At 54.3% G+C, this 18,734-nt stretch overlaps 8 protein-coding genes across 8 annotated transcripts; 2 read left to right on the top strand and 6 right to left on the bottom strand.

Moving 5' to 3' along the window:
- Positions 1 to 181: 181 nt before the first annotated feature.
- Positions 182 to 607, bottom strand: VDBG_04351 (predicted protein; the record flags this gene model as incomplete). The annotated part of the gene is made up of 2 exons (XM_003004699.1): positions 182 to 370; positions 434 to 607. 2 exons carry the CDS (start codon positions 605 to 607, stop codon positions 182 to 184), a joined length of 363 nt encoding a protein of 120 aa, XP_003004745.1.
- Positions 608 to 3,484: 2,877 nt separating this feature from the next.
- On the bottom strand, positions 3,485 to 4,404 carry VDBG_04350 (NADH-ubiquinone oxidoreductase 29.9 kDa subunit; the record flags this gene model as incomplete). Its single annotated transcript, XM_003004698.1, has 3 exons — positions 3,485 to 3,620; positions 3,675 to 3,779; positions 3,839 to 4,404. 3 exons carry the CDS (start codon positions 4,402 to 4,404, stop codon positions 3,554 to 3,556), a joined length of 738 nt encoding a protein of 245 aa, XP_003004744.1.
- A 537-nt stretch (positions 4,405 to 4,941) lies between these two features.
- On the bottom strand, positions 4,942 to 6,587 carry VDBG_04349 (BAR domain-containing protein; the record flags this gene model as incomplete). The annotated part of the gene is made up of 6 exons (XM_003004697.1): positions 4,942 to 5,150; positions 5,206 to 5,337; positions 5,396 to 5,996; positions 6,075 to 6,157; positions 6,234 to 6,315; positions 6,404 to 6,587. 6 exons carry the CDS (start codon positions 6,433 to 6,435, stop codon positions 5,115 to 5,117), a joined length of 966 nt encoding a protein of 321 aa, XP_003004743.1.
- Positions 6,588 to 6,916: 329 nt separating this feature from the next.
- On the bottom strand, positions 6,917 to 9,006 carry VDBG_04348 (amino-acid N-acetyltransferase; the record flags this gene model as incomplete). The annotated part of the gene is made up of 3 exons (XM_003004696.1): positions 6,917 to 8,695; positions 8,747 to 8,896; positions 8,956 to 9,006. The coding sequence occupies 3 exons, from the start codon at positions 9,004 to 9,006 to the stop codon at positions 6,917 to 6,919; spliced, it is 1,980 nt and encodes a 659-aa protein (XP_003004742.1).
- An 818-nt stretch (positions 9,007 to 9,824) lies between these two features.
- VDBG_04347 (conserved hypothetical protein) lies at positions 9,825 to 10,179 on the top strand (the record flags this gene model as incomplete). The annotated part of the gene is made up of 3 exons (XM_003004695.1): positions 9,825 to 9,835; positions 9,899 to 9,982; positions 10,047 to 10,179. 3 exons carry the CDS (start codon positions 9,825 to 9,827, stop codon positions 10,177 to 10,179), a joined length of 228 nt encoding a protein of 75 aa, XP_003004741.1.
- Positions 10,180 to 10,494: 315 nt separating this feature from the next.
- On the bottom strand, positions 10,495 to 11,471 carry VDBG_04346 (conserved hypothetical protein; the record flags this gene model as incomplete). Its single annotated transcript, XM_003004694.1, has 3 exons — positions 10,495 to 10,958; positions 11,011 to 11,083; positions 11,229 to 11,471. 3 exons carry the CDS (start codon positions 11,469 to 11,471, stop codon positions 10,495 to 10,497), a joined length of 780 nt encoding a protein of 259 aa, XP_003004740.1.
- Positions 11,472 to 12,367: 896 nt separating this feature from the next.
- Positions 12,368 to 14,314, top strand: VDBG_04345 (conserved hypothetical protein; the record flags this gene model as incomplete). The annotated part of the gene is made up of 1 exon (XM_003004693.1): positions 12,368 to 14,314. One exon carries the CDS (start codon positions 12,368 to 12,370, stop codon positions 14,312 to 14,314), a length of 1,947 nt encoding a protein of 648 aa, XP_003004739.1.
- A 466-nt stretch (positions 14,315 to 14,780) lies between these two features.
- VDBG_04344 (cutinase transcription factor 1 alpha) lies at positions 14,781 to 18,177 on the bottom strand (the record flags this gene model as incomplete). Its single annotated transcript, XM_003004692.1, has 4 exons — positions 14,781 to 14,853; positions 14,908 to 15,171; positions 15,311 to 17,559; positions 18,028 to 18,177. 4 exons carry the CDS (start codon positions 18,175 to 18,177, stop codon positions 14,781 to 14,783), a joined length of 2,736 nt encoding a protein of 911 aa, XP_003004738.1.
- Positions 18,178 to 18,734: the final 557 nt, after the last annotated feature.

Below are 18,734 nucleotides of genomic sequence, written 5' to 3'. Positions count from 1 at the left end.
GAGCACCAAGCATAAATAGGACCAAAATGATGGAAGTCAGCAGGCGTATAGGCGAAAATACAGGAAAAGCGCGGAAGAAGGCACCGAATCCGCCATGAGAGCGAACCAGACGAGTGGTGGCCCGGATGCTCGAGGTAATGGGAAGAGTGCGGCCACCGGGGTGTGGACAACAGGAGCACGGCTAGCAGAAGCGTGGCCAGCAGAAAGCGCCAGGAGCATCAGGGACCTTCTTCGGGCCGTTGTGGAGAGCTGCATCATCAGCGAAGGATGCAGTCTCGTCGTCATCCAGGGAGATTCGGTCGTAAGCAGTATCGTTCTCATCTTCGACCATGGCTAGCACGGGAAAGACTCGCTGGAAGGTGTAGAAGGTCTATCAGGTCAGTCGAGTTGGCATTACAGGTCTTACACGATTGGCACGACTTGAGAGACATACGATGATGAGAAGAGGGAGAAAGATGATCCAGTCGATCAGAACAATAAGCAATGACCAAGGTGGGAGCTGATCTTGCGAGGTGTTGGTGTCCCTCTTGGAGAGCGACACCGGACTGTCAGCGAGTCTTCCGTAGACAGCGGTCGCGATAGCGACGCCGGAGCTGACGGGTAGCATGGTGGCTAGAACGCAAAATTTGAAGAAGAAAGCAGGAATGAGGATTGTGAATGAAAGCGATGCTCAAGAGACGTAAGGTTGGGGGGAAGCTAAAGTTCGGAGGTGAGTTATGAAAGTAAGAATGACTGATGAGAATGAACTGCGAATTGGCCTTGGTACGTGACAGCAGTCGCGAAGCGCCAGGCTTGCGGCACAGTCGGGTGGGGTCGTGCAAGGCAACAGCTGTACAGCCCCTTCCAGCTTCCATCGCCACCTGCTTACCCGTCTACCTACGTAGGTGTCTACCTAACTACCTGCCAGAGGTGAGGTAATGTACTTTATTCTAGGTACATAGCAGCCTGTCATTGAGCTTACTCCCGAATTACCTAGGTACCTTAGGCACTGTTGTGCCACTCATAATTGTTTCAATTCAGGGGAATAGTGAAACCTCGCCCACGCCTACAAGAGCCTCTTCCTATCTACCCTTTCAAGGTACCTAGGGTCGATACGGGATGGATAGTGTCTTCGTCCAGACACCCGGTAGCAGCCTCTGTTGTACACCATTACTCTGCCAGCGAAGCCGCTTTGCACATTCGCCACCAGGTACCAAGCCAGAGAGAGTCCTGCTCACCTTACCTATCTACCTAAGGTATGTATCTTCAGGGCTAAGGCAGGATTCTTGATGTTCAGCCTTGTACCTAGCCTCTTGGCGGCTGATGCCACGAGACATGCCGAGAAGGCAAGGCGCAGGCCGGGTCTATGTTCCATTCCTCGTGACATGAACGGGCCGCCAAATACAAGCAGACGTCGTAACGTGGCTCTTCATTTTAAAGGCACAGCGTATAGCTGCTTAGCTTCTACGAGGCATCTTTTGAGCTCGTAGGGAATCTCATACTTGCTAGACTTCAAGAAGACTTCACCGATATGGCCTCAGGCCTTCGGCGCATACTCCACATCTAACGAGACCAGATCTTGATTCGAAGACCACCTACACGTAACCTCTCTGCTAGACGCTCATTTCTTGCATGCTAGGAAAGCATGCAAGTCAACATCTAATGTGCACATGGGGAGGCGCCGCAGATAAGCAAGCAGTAGATCGCTACAATAAAAGGGCAAATGGCGGTACATCGGGATACAAGCCTTAGATGGCAGATCGGATATTGATTACAATTCGCTCGAGCGTCCAAAGACTATGACCCCCATACTCTATTTCTGGTGTTCATTTTCACCATTATACATCCCAGGTTAAGAGTACCAACTCTGCCTCAATACAGTACTTCTGCTTTGAAAGCCTTGAATTTGTACGAATTTAGCAGGTTCCTCAGTACGACCGAGGAAGCCCATGCATGGTTCATGAACCGGTTGCACGCGCCACTAAACTAAGAGCCAATTTTTTTGCTGCACAGGCGAGAAAGTGTATTACGGGCAACCCAGATGACGTAGCGCGAAGATTGCGACCTCAAAGATCAATAACAACCATGGTTCAGGTGTCAGTAATCCCTACCTTACCTACCTTAAGAGCTACATATCTGTGGCCACTTGTGACACTGGACAGTAATCAGGACCCCACCACTCAGAGCTACACTTGCAATCACTCTACCACTACATGCTACAAAGCTAGCAAACAATACACAACAGTGAAGAAAACTCGGCCTACTGAGAAGCGAACGAACGAGCATGTCTCATGATACGATACCCAATCTCCTGTCACTCCGCGGAGCTCGTTCTGCTCGCGGGCGTGGTCGGACCGCAGGCCCCCCAGGCTTCCCCTCGCGAGCCACCAATGACCTGGCCATCCAAGGCACTGACGATGATGCGGCCGCCTCCCGTCTTAGTGCCGTCTCGCTTGGCTATCTCCAGGACCCGTTTGCCCAGTACTTTGTCGAAACACAAGCGTCGCTGGCGCCACGTCGTCTGCCTATTATCAACAGAGGCGAGTTTTGTCCTTCTCCCTACCGACATGCCGTTCTCGTGCTTGAACGCAGGCTGACCTGGTAGCCAGGCACATACACCAGGACATGTGCGCTCAACCAACTTGTAGACTCATTCCTAGCCGAGGATGATCGTTCGTTTCCGATCCAGTCGAAGGAACGGCAGATCATCTCGCTTGGCGCAGGCACTGACACGCGCATTTTCCGTATTTTCGGAGGGCGGGCGTGTCACAACCTGGTATATCACGAGCTGGATTTTCCCGTGACTGTAACCAAAAAGTCGCGCCTCGTGTCGGCAATACCTCCAATGAGGCGAGTCCTTGGCGAACAGGTACCGCAGCCGGATGGATCATGGAGCTGTCGCCCGCCTTCTGGCGGAGAGTATTATTGCCATGGCATTGACTTGCGTGAGCTACCTCAAGGCGGACATTCGCAGTTGAAGGGCTTGAAGAAGAACGCGCCTACGCTGCTGATATCAGAATGCTGCCTTTGTTATCTCGAAGCTTCAGCTGCCGAGAATACGGTCAAATGGTTTACAGAACAAATTGAGAACCTCGCCTTGGTCGTATACGAGCCTATTCGGCCTCATGACCCATTCGGGAAGATGATGATTTCTAATTTGGCGGCTCGAAGGATAAGGATGCCCACGTTAGAGAGCTACCCCTTGCCAGCGGACCAGGAGGCCCGGCTCCGGACTGCAGGCTTCAAGCATGCGAGCGCGCAAACTATCGAGTACATTTGGGAAAACTGGGTGTCGTCCCAGGAAAGAGAACGAGTCAACGGTCTTGAGGGCCTTGATGAGGTAGAGGAATGGCAATTACTCGCTGATCACTACGTCGTGGCATGGGCTTGGAGAGGCGAAGGATTCGGTGGCTGGCAAGGTGCCCGCAACAACGAGGAAAGTAGGTAGTGTTCCACGGCATAGCTCTCCTAGAGGTGTATCGTCTACAAACGCAAGCCTGAAGGTGGGGCAGAAAATGCACGTTCGAAACCTCGTCTGAACTAGTATACACCCATACAAGGTAACAAAAACAGTCTAAGAGGACTTGCGCTCAAATGCAGTCCACTGGCCTTCGGCAGGCTTCTCCTCCAGATCTTCCCAACTGCAGAATACGTTAGCGTGAGTTCCAAGAGTACGTGCAGTAGTCCAGCCTTACACTTTGGACCTGACCATAGCATCAACCAGGCCAAGCTCGCCTTCAGCCACCTGGATGACCTCTTCAATCAGACCCGCCCCGATCTTGATCTCAAGCTCGGCGATCCTGTATCTAGTCAGTAACGATATACCCGATTGACGCGCCAGGGAGATAGATGTGCGTACTGGTCCGCCGTCAGCTGCGGCTCCTCCTTCCACTGCAAGGGTTCCTCGGCTCTGAGATCCTTGCGCTCGGCGAGCACCTTCTGGTCAGCCCTCTCAGCCTCCGTTCTCAAGCCCTCAGACCCAGGACCCTCATCAGCCTCGCCGTCCCATTCCTCAAGCCGGATATCACCCTCCTCGTGCTGCTTGCGGACAATAAACGTCTTGTTACCCAGCTTGACGATCCGGGCTTCACTGCCGTCGAGACGCCCGCTGGCGACCCGGAACTGCTCGGGGTTGCCACCCAGCTTCTGGGACAAGTCTTTATTTTCGGCGTTCCACTCCTCGTAGCCCGGCGGCACGGCGGCCTCAACGAGCGCGAGGCGGTGCTTGGTCACTGCTTCAACCGATTGGCGGTAGAGGGAAGACTCGGGCATCTGCTTGAGCCTGTCGAGGGTGCTTCCGTAAAGGTAGAGCAGTGCGGACCGGGGGCTGTTGTGCGTCCAGAGACCTGTAAGGCCTGTCGGGGTGCCGGGCTCAAGGTAGCGCGCCTTCTGGACGCTTGCCAGGAGGCGGAATGTTTGCCGCATCTTTATGGGCTGTCTGTCGATCGTCGGATGCGCGAGGGGTGGTGATGACTGGCGGTCGTGATCAGGACATCCAATGTCAAGCGACAGTTGAGCTCAGGACCGAGTTGTTGGTTAGACTTTCGATGGTCAATTGGCGAAAGCTGATTGGTAAAGTGGAGATGCTCCGGAGGACGATGGTCCATTACTAATGAGTCACGTGATGACCAGCTGCGGGGACCCATAGTTGACGCCGATGCGCGTGGGCCATGTTCAGTCTCGTCTACGGTCACAGGGGCTTGAGCATCAAGAGTTCGAGTTCCGCTCGCCCAAACTCCCCAGCAGATGCAAACGTGGGCATGCCGATGGCGGACCTCCAGTGAGATATCGCATCCATGGGACTCACTCAGCAGGCGATATGATCTCCCAGCCATCAATGATACCGCTTGATTTCAACAGTATCAAGGCGAGAACCTCTTGAATCTCAGCGTGTTGCTGTGGTGTTGCTATTTATCCCAGTCACATCAGGCACGCGAGGCATTTCAGTGGTGTAATTGTTCACAAGTAGGAGAAGCTTTAGCTACTACAGAAATGGAATCTCGTGCACACCCAACAAGCGAATGCGACAAAAAGAGGTCGTGCACGACCCGGCCGTGCCATCTTACAAAACTGTGGGTTCCGATCCCTGAGTATCGAAAAATCAACAAGAGCATTCCGGCTGCGATTTACTCCCCTTAAGCGGCATTATCACGACTCTTCCGGTAGCTGGTCTATTTCAATAAGTCAGTACTCCAAGCCATTCGCAAAAGTCATCGTACGACCTACCTCTTGCTCCACCTGGAGGCCATCCACGACAGGCGCCAGTTCGCTTAGGATTTCGTAGGCCTTCTTGTGATATTCAATTTGCGCCGCGATCAAGTCTGCCAGGTTGCGAAGAGGCTCGGGGGTGTCGAGAACCTTCATCTTCGAATTAGCCTTCTTGATCATAATCATGTCAGACAGCCTGGTTTCTTACATTCTTCATGACGCCAACAGCCTCCTCGGTCTGTGTGACGAATTCGTCCTCGGCCTTTTCAATCTCCTCCTGGGCCTCAGGGCTAAGCTCATGAGATTGGGGTTGGTCACCCTGTACGGAGCCCTGGGCGAGCTTCCAAGTAGTGCCGTGAGCACGAGCCTTGACCGCATCGAGTGTGAGGCGTGCCTTCTCGACGTTCTTGCGAGCGCGAGCGGCGAACATGAGGTTGGTGTTCAGAGTAGTTGTCCAGCTGTTCAGAAAGTGACTCTGGATCTGAGCGTCTTGGGCAAGACGAGCCTCGCCGACGCTCTCCTGAGCGAGAGCATACTTCTCCAGGGCCGTCGCAAGAGGGTCTTCACCGGCACCGGTGTGCTGCTGGTGCAGGACTTGGCTGCTGGACAGACTGGCGCGTGCAATCGCATGGTTAAAGGTCTTGGGCTGCGGCTTTGCAGAGGGGGGGGCTGTCAAGGCGGCTTGTGCTTCCGCAGGGGAGCTGGCTGAGGAAAGAAGACTGACCTTCTCGCTCACGGTACGGCCAAGATCCTGGAACGTCTCCTTCAGATTGGGGGGGTAGTCGTAAGCCTCGTTAGAGTATTGAGACCTGAGCAACACGTGTCAGCTAGGTCCAGTGTAAGGGGGGGGGGGGGGGTTTCGGTATTTGGACCGTTATAGAACCTACGTCACGGCCAGCATCTTCTGATGCACAATCTTCAAGGCATCGACGCGCTTCTCCAAGTCGATATAATCAGGCGGAAGTTGGGTCTGCAGATGAGGGGGGCCTAGGTGTCAGTGCGCACCCTAAGAAACGCGAATTGAGGTGATGTGCATCGATCCATACCTTATCTTCAGCCTGGCCAAGTTGCTCCTTCGTGTATTGGAAAGTGCGAGAGGCGAATGGGGTGATCGAAGCCCCGAAGGAACTATAGCGGTATCCGGTCAGGTCACGGATTGTGGAGTCGCCCAGTCGAGCCAGGAACAAACTGGATATACGAGTGAAGCTGAACTTACGTGATATTCTTCCCAAAGTTGCTGAAGTCCATCTTGAAGTATCTCAAGCGCGTATTTTGGGCTTATGAACGAACTCGCGATGGCTATTATGGAATAGCTCGATCTGCTGCGAGACAGAGCGGTTTGTTCGTCGTGATATGAGGTGCTTGTTGGCAGCTGGTAATTCCGCAATAAAAGGTTGCCTAAGGTAGGTAAGGCAGGATAGTATCATCACAAGCTCTCCAAGGGGAACTACGTAGTCCAGGGATTCAAGGCACGTGCGCTGCACCTCGATTGCCTGCACGTGATCGCGCTAGTGTGAGCGCGCGTCTGCCTTGGCAGGGGTTACATGTTCACGGTCTCCACAGGCTCAACAAGCTCGACAGCGTTACGATGAGGTGGCTGGGGTCACCAAGTCCCCAAATTGATTACACAAAGTGGCAATCAGCTGCCCATGGCATTTTTCCCTAGCTGTCTTATTGCCGCTGCATTGTATTTACAATACCTCTAATCCTCTTCAAACGACACCTCTCGTCAGTCAGCAGCGCGCTGCTTATCCTCCCATGATGGCTCAACTCGGTAGCAAACATCTTGGTAGTCCTTGAGCTTTGGATCTCCCAAGGACAACTGCGAAGTTGTCCAGAACATCGTCCAATTCGATTCATTGAGCTTGCATGTACCCAATGATCGTTCAAAGTACCACTTATTGACCGGATTGTCTTTCCTGCTTCGCCAGCAAACACCATCAGGGAAACATCCTCTGACCATGGCGTTGAAAACGACATCGGCCACGCCTCCACTGCCCTGCCGACTTCTCAGGACAGCGAACTTATCCAGGTAAGGCACAAAGCGTCCAGTCTCGTATGCAGTCTTGTTGTCCAAGCCAGCTGGTTTCTCCCACGTCAATATAGCCCCACCTTCATACTCTCCAGCAATGATGATTCCGGCGAGATTATCGTTGACCCGGTTCAAATAATGCTGCAGATCAAGCTTGCGACCAAATGAATCCTCGATCAGGTGTTGCAAACGAGGTAAATCAATGCATTTGTCCGTAAGTCTGAGACGAGATGCACCTGGCTTTGGAGGAAGCCAGAGTTCCTTCGTTGGGTTAGGAAAGATGGTAAGCGGCATTCCACGCTTGACCACTGTCGCGACATGCGTCTCATTGTAGCCTTGACCTGGACTCTTTTCAGTCCGCACGCGTTCGAGCGGCAGGGAGGATGAGAAGACGGGCTTATCGGTCAAGAGATTGTGTATGAGAGGGTTCAGTCGGTTTCGAGTCGTGACCGTGGGGAGCGATTCGACAGTCTTAGTAGCAGCCAACGATGGGGTGCTGATGAGCACACTCGACGTAGATGGAAGCATGGTCAGCAAACGTTTGGACAGATTGAGGTTCTTTGCGTGAATCGCATTCGAAGTTGATAGCTGATCCGGGTATAATGCTCCTGGTATGTCGCTTGTTTTGAGCGTCCTCATGATGGGTTCAAACTCTTGTTCGAGATTGATGAACCTGTGGCAGGGACCGGACGGGCCCTCGATCGGAGTGCCGCCCAGAGGGTCGAGGACGATGATCCTTTCGATAGAAGCAATGCGTGCAGCCGCACCAGAAGAAGGTCCAAACCGTGGCTCCAATTCATGTTGGTCAATGAACTGGAGCCCAGCAAAGTATTTGGTGAGTGCGATGATTGCATCATCTGCGTCCACGGCATCTGTTGTCCCCAAATCTCGAGATACCATGACCGGAGGTATTATTACCACCTCCTCGTTCTGCAATGCTCTGATGAGCACCTGTGGGAATTGAACCACGACGCTAGAGGGCATGAAGCTGTGGTCACGGGTCGACTTTGGAGCGAAAGATTGATCTGCAACTTTGGCTCCTGGAGGCCCAAAGACATCCAGTGCCTGCTGGAGCCTGTGAGCTTGTTGTCTATAGAGACTTCGAGAGCTGTCTGCTCCACCATCGAGGACGATGACGCTGACAAGTCCAAGCTTGCGAAGCTGCGAAAGGGTTTTTGAAATGCCATGTAAAGCGTCACCGTCTAGTATATGCGGCAAGCGCAGTTTGACGATGGCGAGGTTAAAAGGCTCGTCGAATGAGCTAGTCGAATCAGGCCGGCTCCCTTGTATGAACTGAGGCGCGTCACTTATGGACCGTACGGGCGATTCTGTCGCCCATCCAGATGGCGGCAATGACCTCGAGCGCTGCTCCCCGGGTTCCGCATTCTGAGTTTTGTTCAGAGGGGCGTACTTTCTCAGATAACCCTGTGCATCTCGCCTGGTTGCTGATGCTTGCAGCACAGACACAACAATGTCCTGTACGATGATTAGAAGCGATGCGGTATCTAGAGCAAGGTGAAGACCAACCTGCCGATCTTCTGCCCTTCGCTTCTCTTCGTTTTTAGGGCCCAGGTTGTTAATGTTTGTCGAGATGTACCTATGCAAAGAGCTATGCCAATCTTGTAGGTGACACCTCCCATGCCAAGGCGTAGAGTTGAACCACAAGCCAAGCAATAACTGCAGGTGCAGCGGTCAGAAGCGAGTACAGATGCACAGGGAACCAAGAAAGTCCTCACATGTGAGCCTTTCGGGCCTATCTTATCTGGGCGAAGGCGTTTGAGGGTCATGATGCTCGAAAGAGCATCGCGGGTTACACGAGAAAGCCAGTGCCCAGCTTCTGGTAGAAATGTGCTGGTTTGGGATGAGCGCCCTCTTTAGGTCGAAAAGGTCTTCGTCCGCCCTTCGTCCGCCCTCCGGCAGTTTCGTAAGATCGGAAAGGGACACGGTGAAACAGACAAACAGCAACTTTCGCATTTAGATCAAAACTTTTACTCAAGTCAATAGTGCTGCCGAGGTTGCAACGGAGCAAAGAACGGTGAGTCAGCTCCCTGCTTTGCCCGTGAAGACCATGCCACGGACGATCTGATAAGAGGCCTGCGTTATGGCGCACCGACGCATTGGTGCTTAGCGCCTCAGAACATGGGTATGGGTCATACTACGCACAAGGCATTCGCCATACATATAGATCGAGAGGTGGACTCGGTCTAAGGTTGGAATCGAGTAGCTGAAAACGTGTAAGGGAATTGACCGCTGCTTTGACCGCCCGAATCTTGTGAAGGCTTGCTCTGTATGCTTAGTACGGTCGGAACCTTTAGGCAGTCCTGGATGACCTTTACGTAGGTTCTGAGACACTTATGCACAAGACCTGACGCCCCCATATGCTACTAACAGGGTCACCCATTTCGTAGGCCCCACTGCTGCCTTATCCACCGGGCATGTCGCCTTACTTCAGAGGTAGGAAGGCGGGCTAGCAGGCGAGCTCGACAAGCTGGACTCGACAACCGCGATCTCGCAACGACGCAATTGACCTGCAGCACTTCACGCGACGTGTCCAGCCGAACGACCTACCGCCACTAACTAAAGCATTCCGAAACTGTCAACCAAGATGGCTCAAGGGTAATTGTGTTTCCGACAACCTCCAGAAAGTAGCTGTCGTACTGATGCGAACGGGCTACACAGCTACAGCATCATAATCGGGTTCGTGGTCGTGGCTGCTCTCAGCGCGATTGCATGGTTCCTCTCCCCGAAGGGCGAGAATCAGATGTAGGTGTCACGTTCGCGCCTGGTCACCATGGCAGACCCGATCACTGACGAAGCACATCTGCAGCATCTGGCGATCCTCCCTCATCCTCGCCTTCGTGAGCTGCTACCTCATGTGGGCCATTACGTTTCTGGCGCAGCTACATCCCCTGATCGAGCCTCGACGAAGCGACCTGAGGGGGGAGTTTCTGGAGCACTGAGGCGGCGAGTCATCAAAGGGGCAACTCCGGCGGGTGACGAAGGAGATGCCGCCACTGTACGATTATCGATGCACACTTCAACGGCGTTAAGGTTTCGATGGCTAGCAGCTCGCACAAATGCGGGTGAATCAGACGAAGATTGCAAGAACCTCGACTATTTAATTCGCCTTATCCAGACCGAGAACGTGGAGAGCGTGAGCCTTTCTATGGCGCTATGAAATACTGCTCGAGGGGGTCGACGGCATAGCCTAGTAGATAAATCGGTCAATAGGAGCTTGTATTCTTCGCTGCAGCCTAGGCACGCCGGCGGTTGCCCTATCCACTGACGAGCTGGCCAGCCCAATTCCTCATATGCACGAGGAGCGCCCACAGGGCCTTGCCGTCGTCTGCTATACTGGTCTCACCAACCGAGTCAATGCCGCGCAGGCCCCCAATCCAGAGTACGGCGCGACCGACGGCCCAGCGGGCAACAGCACCGACCGCGGCTAACACTGCGGCGACGATATATCCACAGTCAAGAAGTATTCTCAAGGCCTCAATGTTATTTGCCACCACAGCCCACCCAAGCGACCGCGCAGCTGCGGGGACGTCATAACGCCATATGACCATCAGGATCGGGAAAAGTTTGGTCGAAGACGACACAAGTAGGGCCGTAGACACTGAGTTAGGCCGTGGATAGCGGCGGATTGTGCCGAGGACAACCAGTGGCGACAACGGCGAGGACGTGAGGAAACGAATGCTCATGTGGAATGCCAATGTAGAGAGCGCGCAGAGGACGACTGCGCTCCTGTTAGCAGGTGATTCGTGAAGGAGGGCAGGATTTTGACGTACGAAAGAACATGTATTGGTAGACAATTGACTGTTGAGCTAGGCTACTCAGCTCATTGCTTGTCTTCGGGTCAGTCTGTTTCTCAACGCGTGCCCATGTTAGGTACACGTCAAAAAGCAGGAGAAGAATTGCCAAGCGAGAGATGGAGGACTGATGAATCAAGAGACTGAGGGTTAGATGGGTTCCGCATTGGAGTAATCGTCGAGTCGGATTCACATACATCGAAGCTGTCATCCTCCTTCATGAGAGTGTTGTGTAAAAGATGACGGTAGACCTGCGGTTTGATCAAGACGAGATCGATAAAGAGGACGACAAAGTCATGCTCTACATATTTGTCGCAGAACCGACCGCAGTTCTTGCATACCGTCAACCGGATGTTATGCCCACTGGACTTGTCTCCAGCCCCAGAGTACTGCGTCCACAGCGTCGGGACTGGGTGTCTGCACTCAATGCAGATGGGCATGGCGTAAGCGAGCGACGATATGGTATTTGTAGAGAAAGCGCACACATTCGGTAGCTCCTGGTGGAGGTTGTGTTCGTTGGGTATTCTTGTTGGATGATGTCCCTCCCAATCACCACCCTCCCTTCGAGTGAGATTAGATAAATGGCGATGGGAAACGGCAGCGTCTTCCCAGACTGGTTAAAGAGGTCGAAGCGATGCTTGTGCAACAAAGCCGTGCTGACAAGACATACTCCAACTGGTTTTCTTCTGAGCGCGTCTGTATGTCTGTGTGAGAAGCAGTCGTCGAGGCCTCCGGCTTCAAAGGGTCATGTCCCAGGGCTACCCTCGAAAAATCATGAGCTTCATCAACGACTGGATAACTCATGGCCCGAGTGCATGCCGAAGAACATAACATTAGTGTTTTGCGGGTCAAACAGAGTGGTGGGGAAAGCTGTCAACTTCAGACAGTACGAGCTGTGCGCACAGGTAGCTAGCTCCTTTGGGCCTATTCCTTTCGTGGCCGATACCTCCTGAGAGGTTACGTCGTCTCCCAGCTCAATCACGAACGCCATTCATCCAACGATTTCCCAGGCGAGAAGCACACCTGAACGGCCCATCTTTCGACTACGAAACTAATGCCACTGGCGGGTCTACAGATTATCTGCTATCAGACATAGTCTTTCGCCCAACACAGCGCCCTCAACGCTTCCTATCCCTATCCGTCCCGGCAATACGCTTGGCCAACGTCTCTCCCTCGCTACGATAACGAACCAACCCCAAGACGCCACCGGAGCCATCGTCAACGACGCCCATTCCGATGCAGCGACAAATGTGGCCAATGCTTCAGGACGCTTGTTGAGTCTTGTCTCGTTTTCCAACGTCCCGGACGCGAACGTCATTGTCTGCGGCGTCGAGCCATGGCAGAATCTCGCCGGGCGCCGTCGCGCCTCGGCTCATCAGCTCTCCTACCAACTGGTCATGATGCTGACACGACCGCTGTGCGTCCTCGAAACCGCCGCCTTATCAGCACGGACGACAACGGGGACGGCATTTTGTCGACTGCCAAGAGCTCCTCGTCGCTCTTCTCGTCCTTCAACACCCTGTCGAGTCGCAACCCAAGCCCGCTGCCCTTCAGCCGCTCTGGCATCAGCAGTGATCATCGGTCTACCAGCAACCCGCCAGACAATAGAGGACTCAAGGCCCGCAACCATAACGCCCTTGGCTTGTTAGAAAGCTCCCTGACGCAGAGCTGGACGTCGCTCCAGGGCTTCGCCTCTTCACTGATCACAGGCGAAACTGGGCCCCCTCAGTCCAATGGCAGACAGGGATCGAATCAAAAGGGACATGCTGGCAGAAGTAGGCAACTATCCAACACTTGGGGACCACAGCCTCTGTCGGATGCGCGGCCAAGTGCTCAGGACATCGCCGCCGGATCACTGGCGCAAAGACAGGCAGCACTGAAGGCTGTGAGAACAGCCGCGATACTGGAAAGCCATGAAGGAGTGAACGGCGGCTTGGATGTCGCTGGGAAGTACAAGAGGAGGACTTCGGACGAATTTGGGGCAGAGACGCACCAAGAGGAACCGCCGATGGACCAGCTGGTGTATATTCACCATGTGCAGCCAAGCGACACATATGCCGGAATTGTCCTCCGCTACCGGTGCCGTGAGGATGCATTGAGGAGGACGAATGGACTGTGGTCAAGGGACGTACAGATGCGCCGGTGGCTGGCGCTGCCAGTGGACGCTTGCGAGATCCGGGGGAGGCCTTCCGAACCGCCATCGCGCCTCCACCAGGGTGTAGACTTCTTGGCTCCTACCCCTGACGCGAAAATTGGCGCCGAGGTGGTAGGCAGTAGCCATACGCGTGGCAACATGTCCTCAGAGGAGGCGCACCAGCAAGTTGACTTTTTCAGTCTACCGAAGACTCAAACGCCAGTCGACTTAGCCAAACCAGAAGACCCGGGCGAGCCATTGTGGACTCACGTCCGGTGGGTTTCTCTGGATTCCTTTCCTCAACCCGTCGAAATCGCTAGAGTGTCCCGAAAAACCATCGGCTACTTCCCTCCGCGGCGCAAGAAAAGCCTACACACAGCTTCCACAATGACAACGCCGAGGCAGTCTCTCGACGCTTCAGCAGTCATGGAGACATACGAGGACAGCCCCGGATGTGATAGTACATTGTCTTCAAGAAGGCTGAGTGCACTCAGTAACCGACCGGTCCTGCCAACAACGCCCGGCCGCTCAACGTCAACCTCAACCAGAAGCCGCGGCGGCAGCACTGGCACTGACAGTCGTCCGTCGTGGATGCGCCGACCTGGCGGTGTCGGCTCCATGGGCAAAAACGCACGCGCGCCAGGTCCGGAGAAGGACTACTTCAACTCCTGGGCCAAGAAGCACATCCCTGCCATCGCTATTGATGAGCATCTTCCGTCCATATCCGTCATGGGCTCCGAGACGGCACGTATCGGATTCGGGAAGCAGCAGGAGCAGTACGACTCTTCGGTCATTGTCGAGAGCCCTTTTGACGAAGGCCAGGACCTGACGACAGCATCAAAGCACGGGTCAGGACTTGACCGCGCTGCCGCACAAGTTGAGACCTGGCTTCGTGGTGCATTTACGAGGCGTCCGAGCGCGAGTACGCCTGGCGCGGGAAGGCCACGAGGGAACCGGCAGCTTGACGATTTGGATCTCATAGAGTTGGCGGATGCTACTAGCGAGGATGGCAGATTACTCGGCCCAGGGGGGCTAGGCCCTAGCACAGCAGACCCAGTAGGCTCCGAAGCGGTCAGCTCAGAGGAGGCGACGAGTCTTGCGCCTGGCGCCACAGTCAGGGGGCGCGTCGCGCACGCACACAGTGGTTAGGATGTAGATTGAGGCACGATTTGGCCCTGCATTGGGAAAGAAACGCGACTACAGTCGGGGACCAATCGAAGGTCAGGCGTTAGACCGCGCGCCCAAGGTGTATGTTCATTATCTAGCATTGAAGGCGTTGAGCGCAGCATGATTAAGTCGGTTTTGGGTAGTCCATTATCTTTCGTTTGTTGAGTCACGACAAGGCTTTCGCAACGCCTCGGTACTGATCACTATGCGAATGCCAGGGGCCTTTGGGAGCTGCTGAACACCTGACGAGTTTTTAACGTAACTTGTAAGCAATGTTCAGGCAACCCGCTCTTCTCTTCCCTCATGCCATTTGTTCAACACGGTGTGCAAACCCTACGAGACCACACTCTCCCGTTCCAATGCAATGATAGCTGCTTTGCGTGACGAACATGATATCTCTTCACTTCATAAATAGCCGGTGACGAAGGCAAGGCGGGCTACATCACACCTACGTTTGATTCTGGTTGAGATCAATGTTCAACGATGCCAGATCGCCGTTATTGATGCCAAAGAACTGGAACCTAAAGTGCCACTAGTCAGTTCGCGTACCTGGGGAAAGAAGACGAGCAGCTCACCAATCTTCGACATTCAGGGTGTTCGGTACTGCCTGACCTTGGGCAGAGCCTGTACTCCAGCTGTCACTAGGGCTTTGTCCATCCGGCACGAGACCGTCAAAGTTTGGCTGCCATAGGCTACCAGGTCCTTGTGGAAAAGAAGTCATGTTGGAATGCATCATGTTCTGCGCCTGAAGTGGGCTTCCAGCCAGCCCTGGTTCGTTCGATGAACGCGATGGGGCAAAGGCTCCCTGGGTCGACTGTCCTTTGATGGGGCATGTTTCCCTGTTGCGCGTGAGTGTTGCCAAATTGAGCCATAATACTGGAATCGACGCCTTGGTGGTTCTGAGGAGGTGACGTGTGTGGCATTGCTGGCATCCCAGCACTATCAGGAAACAGTTGGTCAGGCTGGAAATTTTCCCACAGCGACTGAGAGATGTTGGGCGAGTTGCGTGTCACCAGATACAGATCTGGTGGCGTGGCGGGAACCGAAAAGGATGGGTTGAAGGGCGTCGCAGGTCTTGTATGAGGCCGTGACGACGTCCCGCCCATAAATGTGTCAGGATTCTGCCTGTGGCCAGGTGAAGCCAGCGGTGGCGCCATCGCCACGTTGTTGCTCTGTCCTTCATTCTTCGATATGAGACTGGGTGTTTGTGGCCGCGACCGCTCATACGATTCCTGAGGCGTTGGAGTGTTGACACTGAAATCGATTGCCATGTCATCGTACTTCCGTTTAGACATGTCGGAGTTTGTCCGTTGTGGTTGTTGCTGCTGTTGCTGTTGCTGTTGCTGTTGCTGCTGTTGCTGCTGTTGCTGCTGTTGTTGCTGGTGCTGCTGGTGCTGGTGCTGCTCTAGCTGGGCCAGCGTTGAGTGCGCTTTGCGATGTCTTTTCCCTGCTGCTCTCTGGAGACGCTCCTCGAGTACTTTGTTCCCAATGATTGACTCGAAAAGTGTGTAAACCATCTTCCCCACGAGCCAGACGCGTGATACTTCCTTGAGGGCCTGCATGCATGTGCGGAGTCTGTCTTGGGTCACCTGCTGGATGGACGGAACCGGCGATCGCATCTGATAAACATGCATGATGAGCGCAGAGAAAAGGCTGTAGACCACAAATGCTGGACAGTAGCGCAACTCTTTATGAGCTGCCAGGTTCTCGATAATGGAAGTAATCATCGCGGCTGCTTGGAAGGCAATGTTCCGGGACGGATATGGCGAGTCGTCGGGAAACCGAGTAGCCACGCCGTTGGGTGGCATGTGAGCTCTGTGAAGGAGGCATAGGGTTGTGTAGTAGTTCGAGTGCAAAAGCGCCGACCAAAAGTGATGTCGCGCAACCTCCCAGTACACAAGCTTTGGGCAGTTCTGTAGCCAATCTGCCAAGGCCATGTCGCTGTGGGTGAGGTCGATGGCGTTGCGTTGCCGTCCCTTTGAAGCCACTGAGTACTGCTGAGAGAGAACCAGGCCCATAATCTCGCATAGCTTGACGTATTGCATAAAAAACTGCACGTGAATTGGATCCGGAGGGTATTCACTTGAGCGATCGGCTTCGTCCTCGATAAAGTCGTCCTCGGTCAACATCTCCACATCCGAATCGTCCAGATTGATATGGACAGGGCGCCCCAACGCCACGGCAACAGAGCGGTCACGAGTGAACAGTGTCCACCAAATGCGCTTCCACAGCCTCTTGTCTGAACGGCTTAGCTGGGACTGCTCGACGCTGCGATGCATGCCGGATCCTTGGGCGACAATAGTGGCAACACGGCTCCAGTAAAAGACATTTTTGGTCACATCTTCTGGCCCCTCCCAGTACCAACCCATCAGCAGCAATGACTGCACAATGGTAACCCTGTCATCTTCGTAATTGGCATCATACAGGGCTTTCGCTCTTTTGTAGAATGTAAGAGCAGCAGGCGTGGTCGAGCCGTTGGCGTCCATCAGCTGTGGATTAGTGCATACACGCGAGCCGGCCAGCAAGACTGCTTGCAGCAGCAGCAGAGAAGGCGGATTCTTGGGGTCGCGGTACTGCCGCATGAAGCGGGTGCGGTTTATAACGGGGACAATGGGATGAACCCATTTGAAGTACGAGTCGATGAGCTCATCGCATAGGGTTCGTGGTGGCAAAAGAAAGGCACCTCGTTGGTGCAGGATATCGATCTCGACATTGTCGAGCTCCGTCAGCCTGGCTCGGGAGCCTCGCACGTTCTCGGGCAAGGGATAATGAACAACATCAGATGAGCCTTGCCGGTCGTGAACGAGGAGGGCGAGGTTGGACGATTCGCCTAGGTAGGCGACGCGGCCCGCATCGGTGATGGGGGCGCGGGTGAACTTGGGCTTCATGACCAGGTTCACGTAGGTGCCATTATCGACCTCCTCTTTTCTGGCCTGCGACTCAGTGTATGATATGGGCGGGGTGCCATCGGTCGAATGGTAAACTGTCGGAGTACGCGGCGCATAGGTCGTCGGGCCAGTGTTTGCAGTGGGCCTTGGTGAAGGCTCATCGGACAGGGTGGTGGGAGGAGGGATGGAAGGCGTTACTTCACCCTTCTCGCTGTCCGAGTCTCTGTTCCCGCTTGAACTTTGCGGCTTCTTCCTTTTGGGGTTGGGGATGCGACACTCGATCTGGAAGGCCACGCAGTTGGTGCATGGCACACCGAGGCTCGCGGCATCGCATCGAACCTACGGTCCAAGATCAGCCAAGAATGCGAGAAAGCCATCATTGGGAAAATGCAATACCTTTCTCGCATGACAAGTCTAGGCGCATAATCAGTCAGCACACAAATCGAAAAGCAAAAGCGCAACCGGTAGCATTCAGAATCATGTAGTCAAGGCCAGGACTATCGGCCGGGGGTCGCGCTTTTGGGAGGACGTTGATGAAAGCGGGTGCGAATTTCCTGTGAGATAGATGCCTCGGCTCAAACACGCGCGCGCAACCAAGGGCGGGGAAAGGGTGCGAGAGACTCCACGTACCTCGCATGCTCTTGAAGCACGTTGCCTTCACACAGAACAGTCATGGTCAGCTAACGGTCGTCTTTTTACATTGCGGATTCGCCTCGTTCCGCACAACTGTGCGACCGTGACAGCATCTTCCACAGGCGGCGAAGGGGAGGAGGGAGGGGTGTGGGATGCGAACCTCCTAAAGCTCACCTGCGCGGCGGCACTGATGGCCGCGGCACTGTTGGGCGGCTGGTTGGACGTCTCTGATTGCGATGGCGAGTTGGAGCTCGGTGGCTCTGTTTGATTCTGATGCTGTTGCTGCTGTTGCGGGTGCGCCGCCGGGGCGTCCGATGAGGACATGTCGACGTCCATGGATTGTATTGTAGGTCGGTCACTGGGATCTCGCCGTGTCGCTTCCAGTGTGGTTCTCTCTTAGCTGCTGCGTGTCTGGCCTGTTTGCCCTCTGACTCTCACATGCGACGGATGGGTCGGGCGGCCTGCGGGGGTCGATGCGCTCGCACTGGGCGACAGTACAGTGGACGGTATGGGGCCTAGACCGCTTACAACTCAATCGTCAGTCGTGTTGGAACACCCTTGGAGTCAAGGATGGACGAGAATGTACAATGAAATATCCCAGGTATCGGTTACCCTTTGAGATCAGAGATTGTCTGCCTATGTCGATGTCAAGGTCAGATCCTCGTTGATCAGGCTTTCTCTGTATTTCCTCCCATGCCAAGTGTCTGTAGTAGACAGGGTACCTAGGAAGGTAGGCAAGGTAGGTAGATAGGTACCTAGGGTAAGGTCAGGTACGGAGGTCAGCATGGCGGGCATAACCGACTAGGTTGGTAGGCACGAAGGGAGGGGCTTGCCCTGAGGCAGCACCTTAGGGGCTGGGCGATCTGCACAGCCTGCTTTAG

The sequence above is a fragment of the Verticillium alfalfae genome, genomic scaffold, assembly GCF_000150825.1.
Source record: "Verticillium alfalfae VaMs.102 supercont1.5 genomic scaffold, whole genome shotgun sequence".
NCBI lineage: Eukaryota > Fungi > Ascomycota > Sordariomycetes > Glomerellales > Plectosphaerellaceae > Verticillium > Verticillium alfalfae.
The sequence above is the reverse complement of the archived record's forward strand: the minus strand, read 5'-3'. Positions and strand labels throughout refer to the sequence as shown.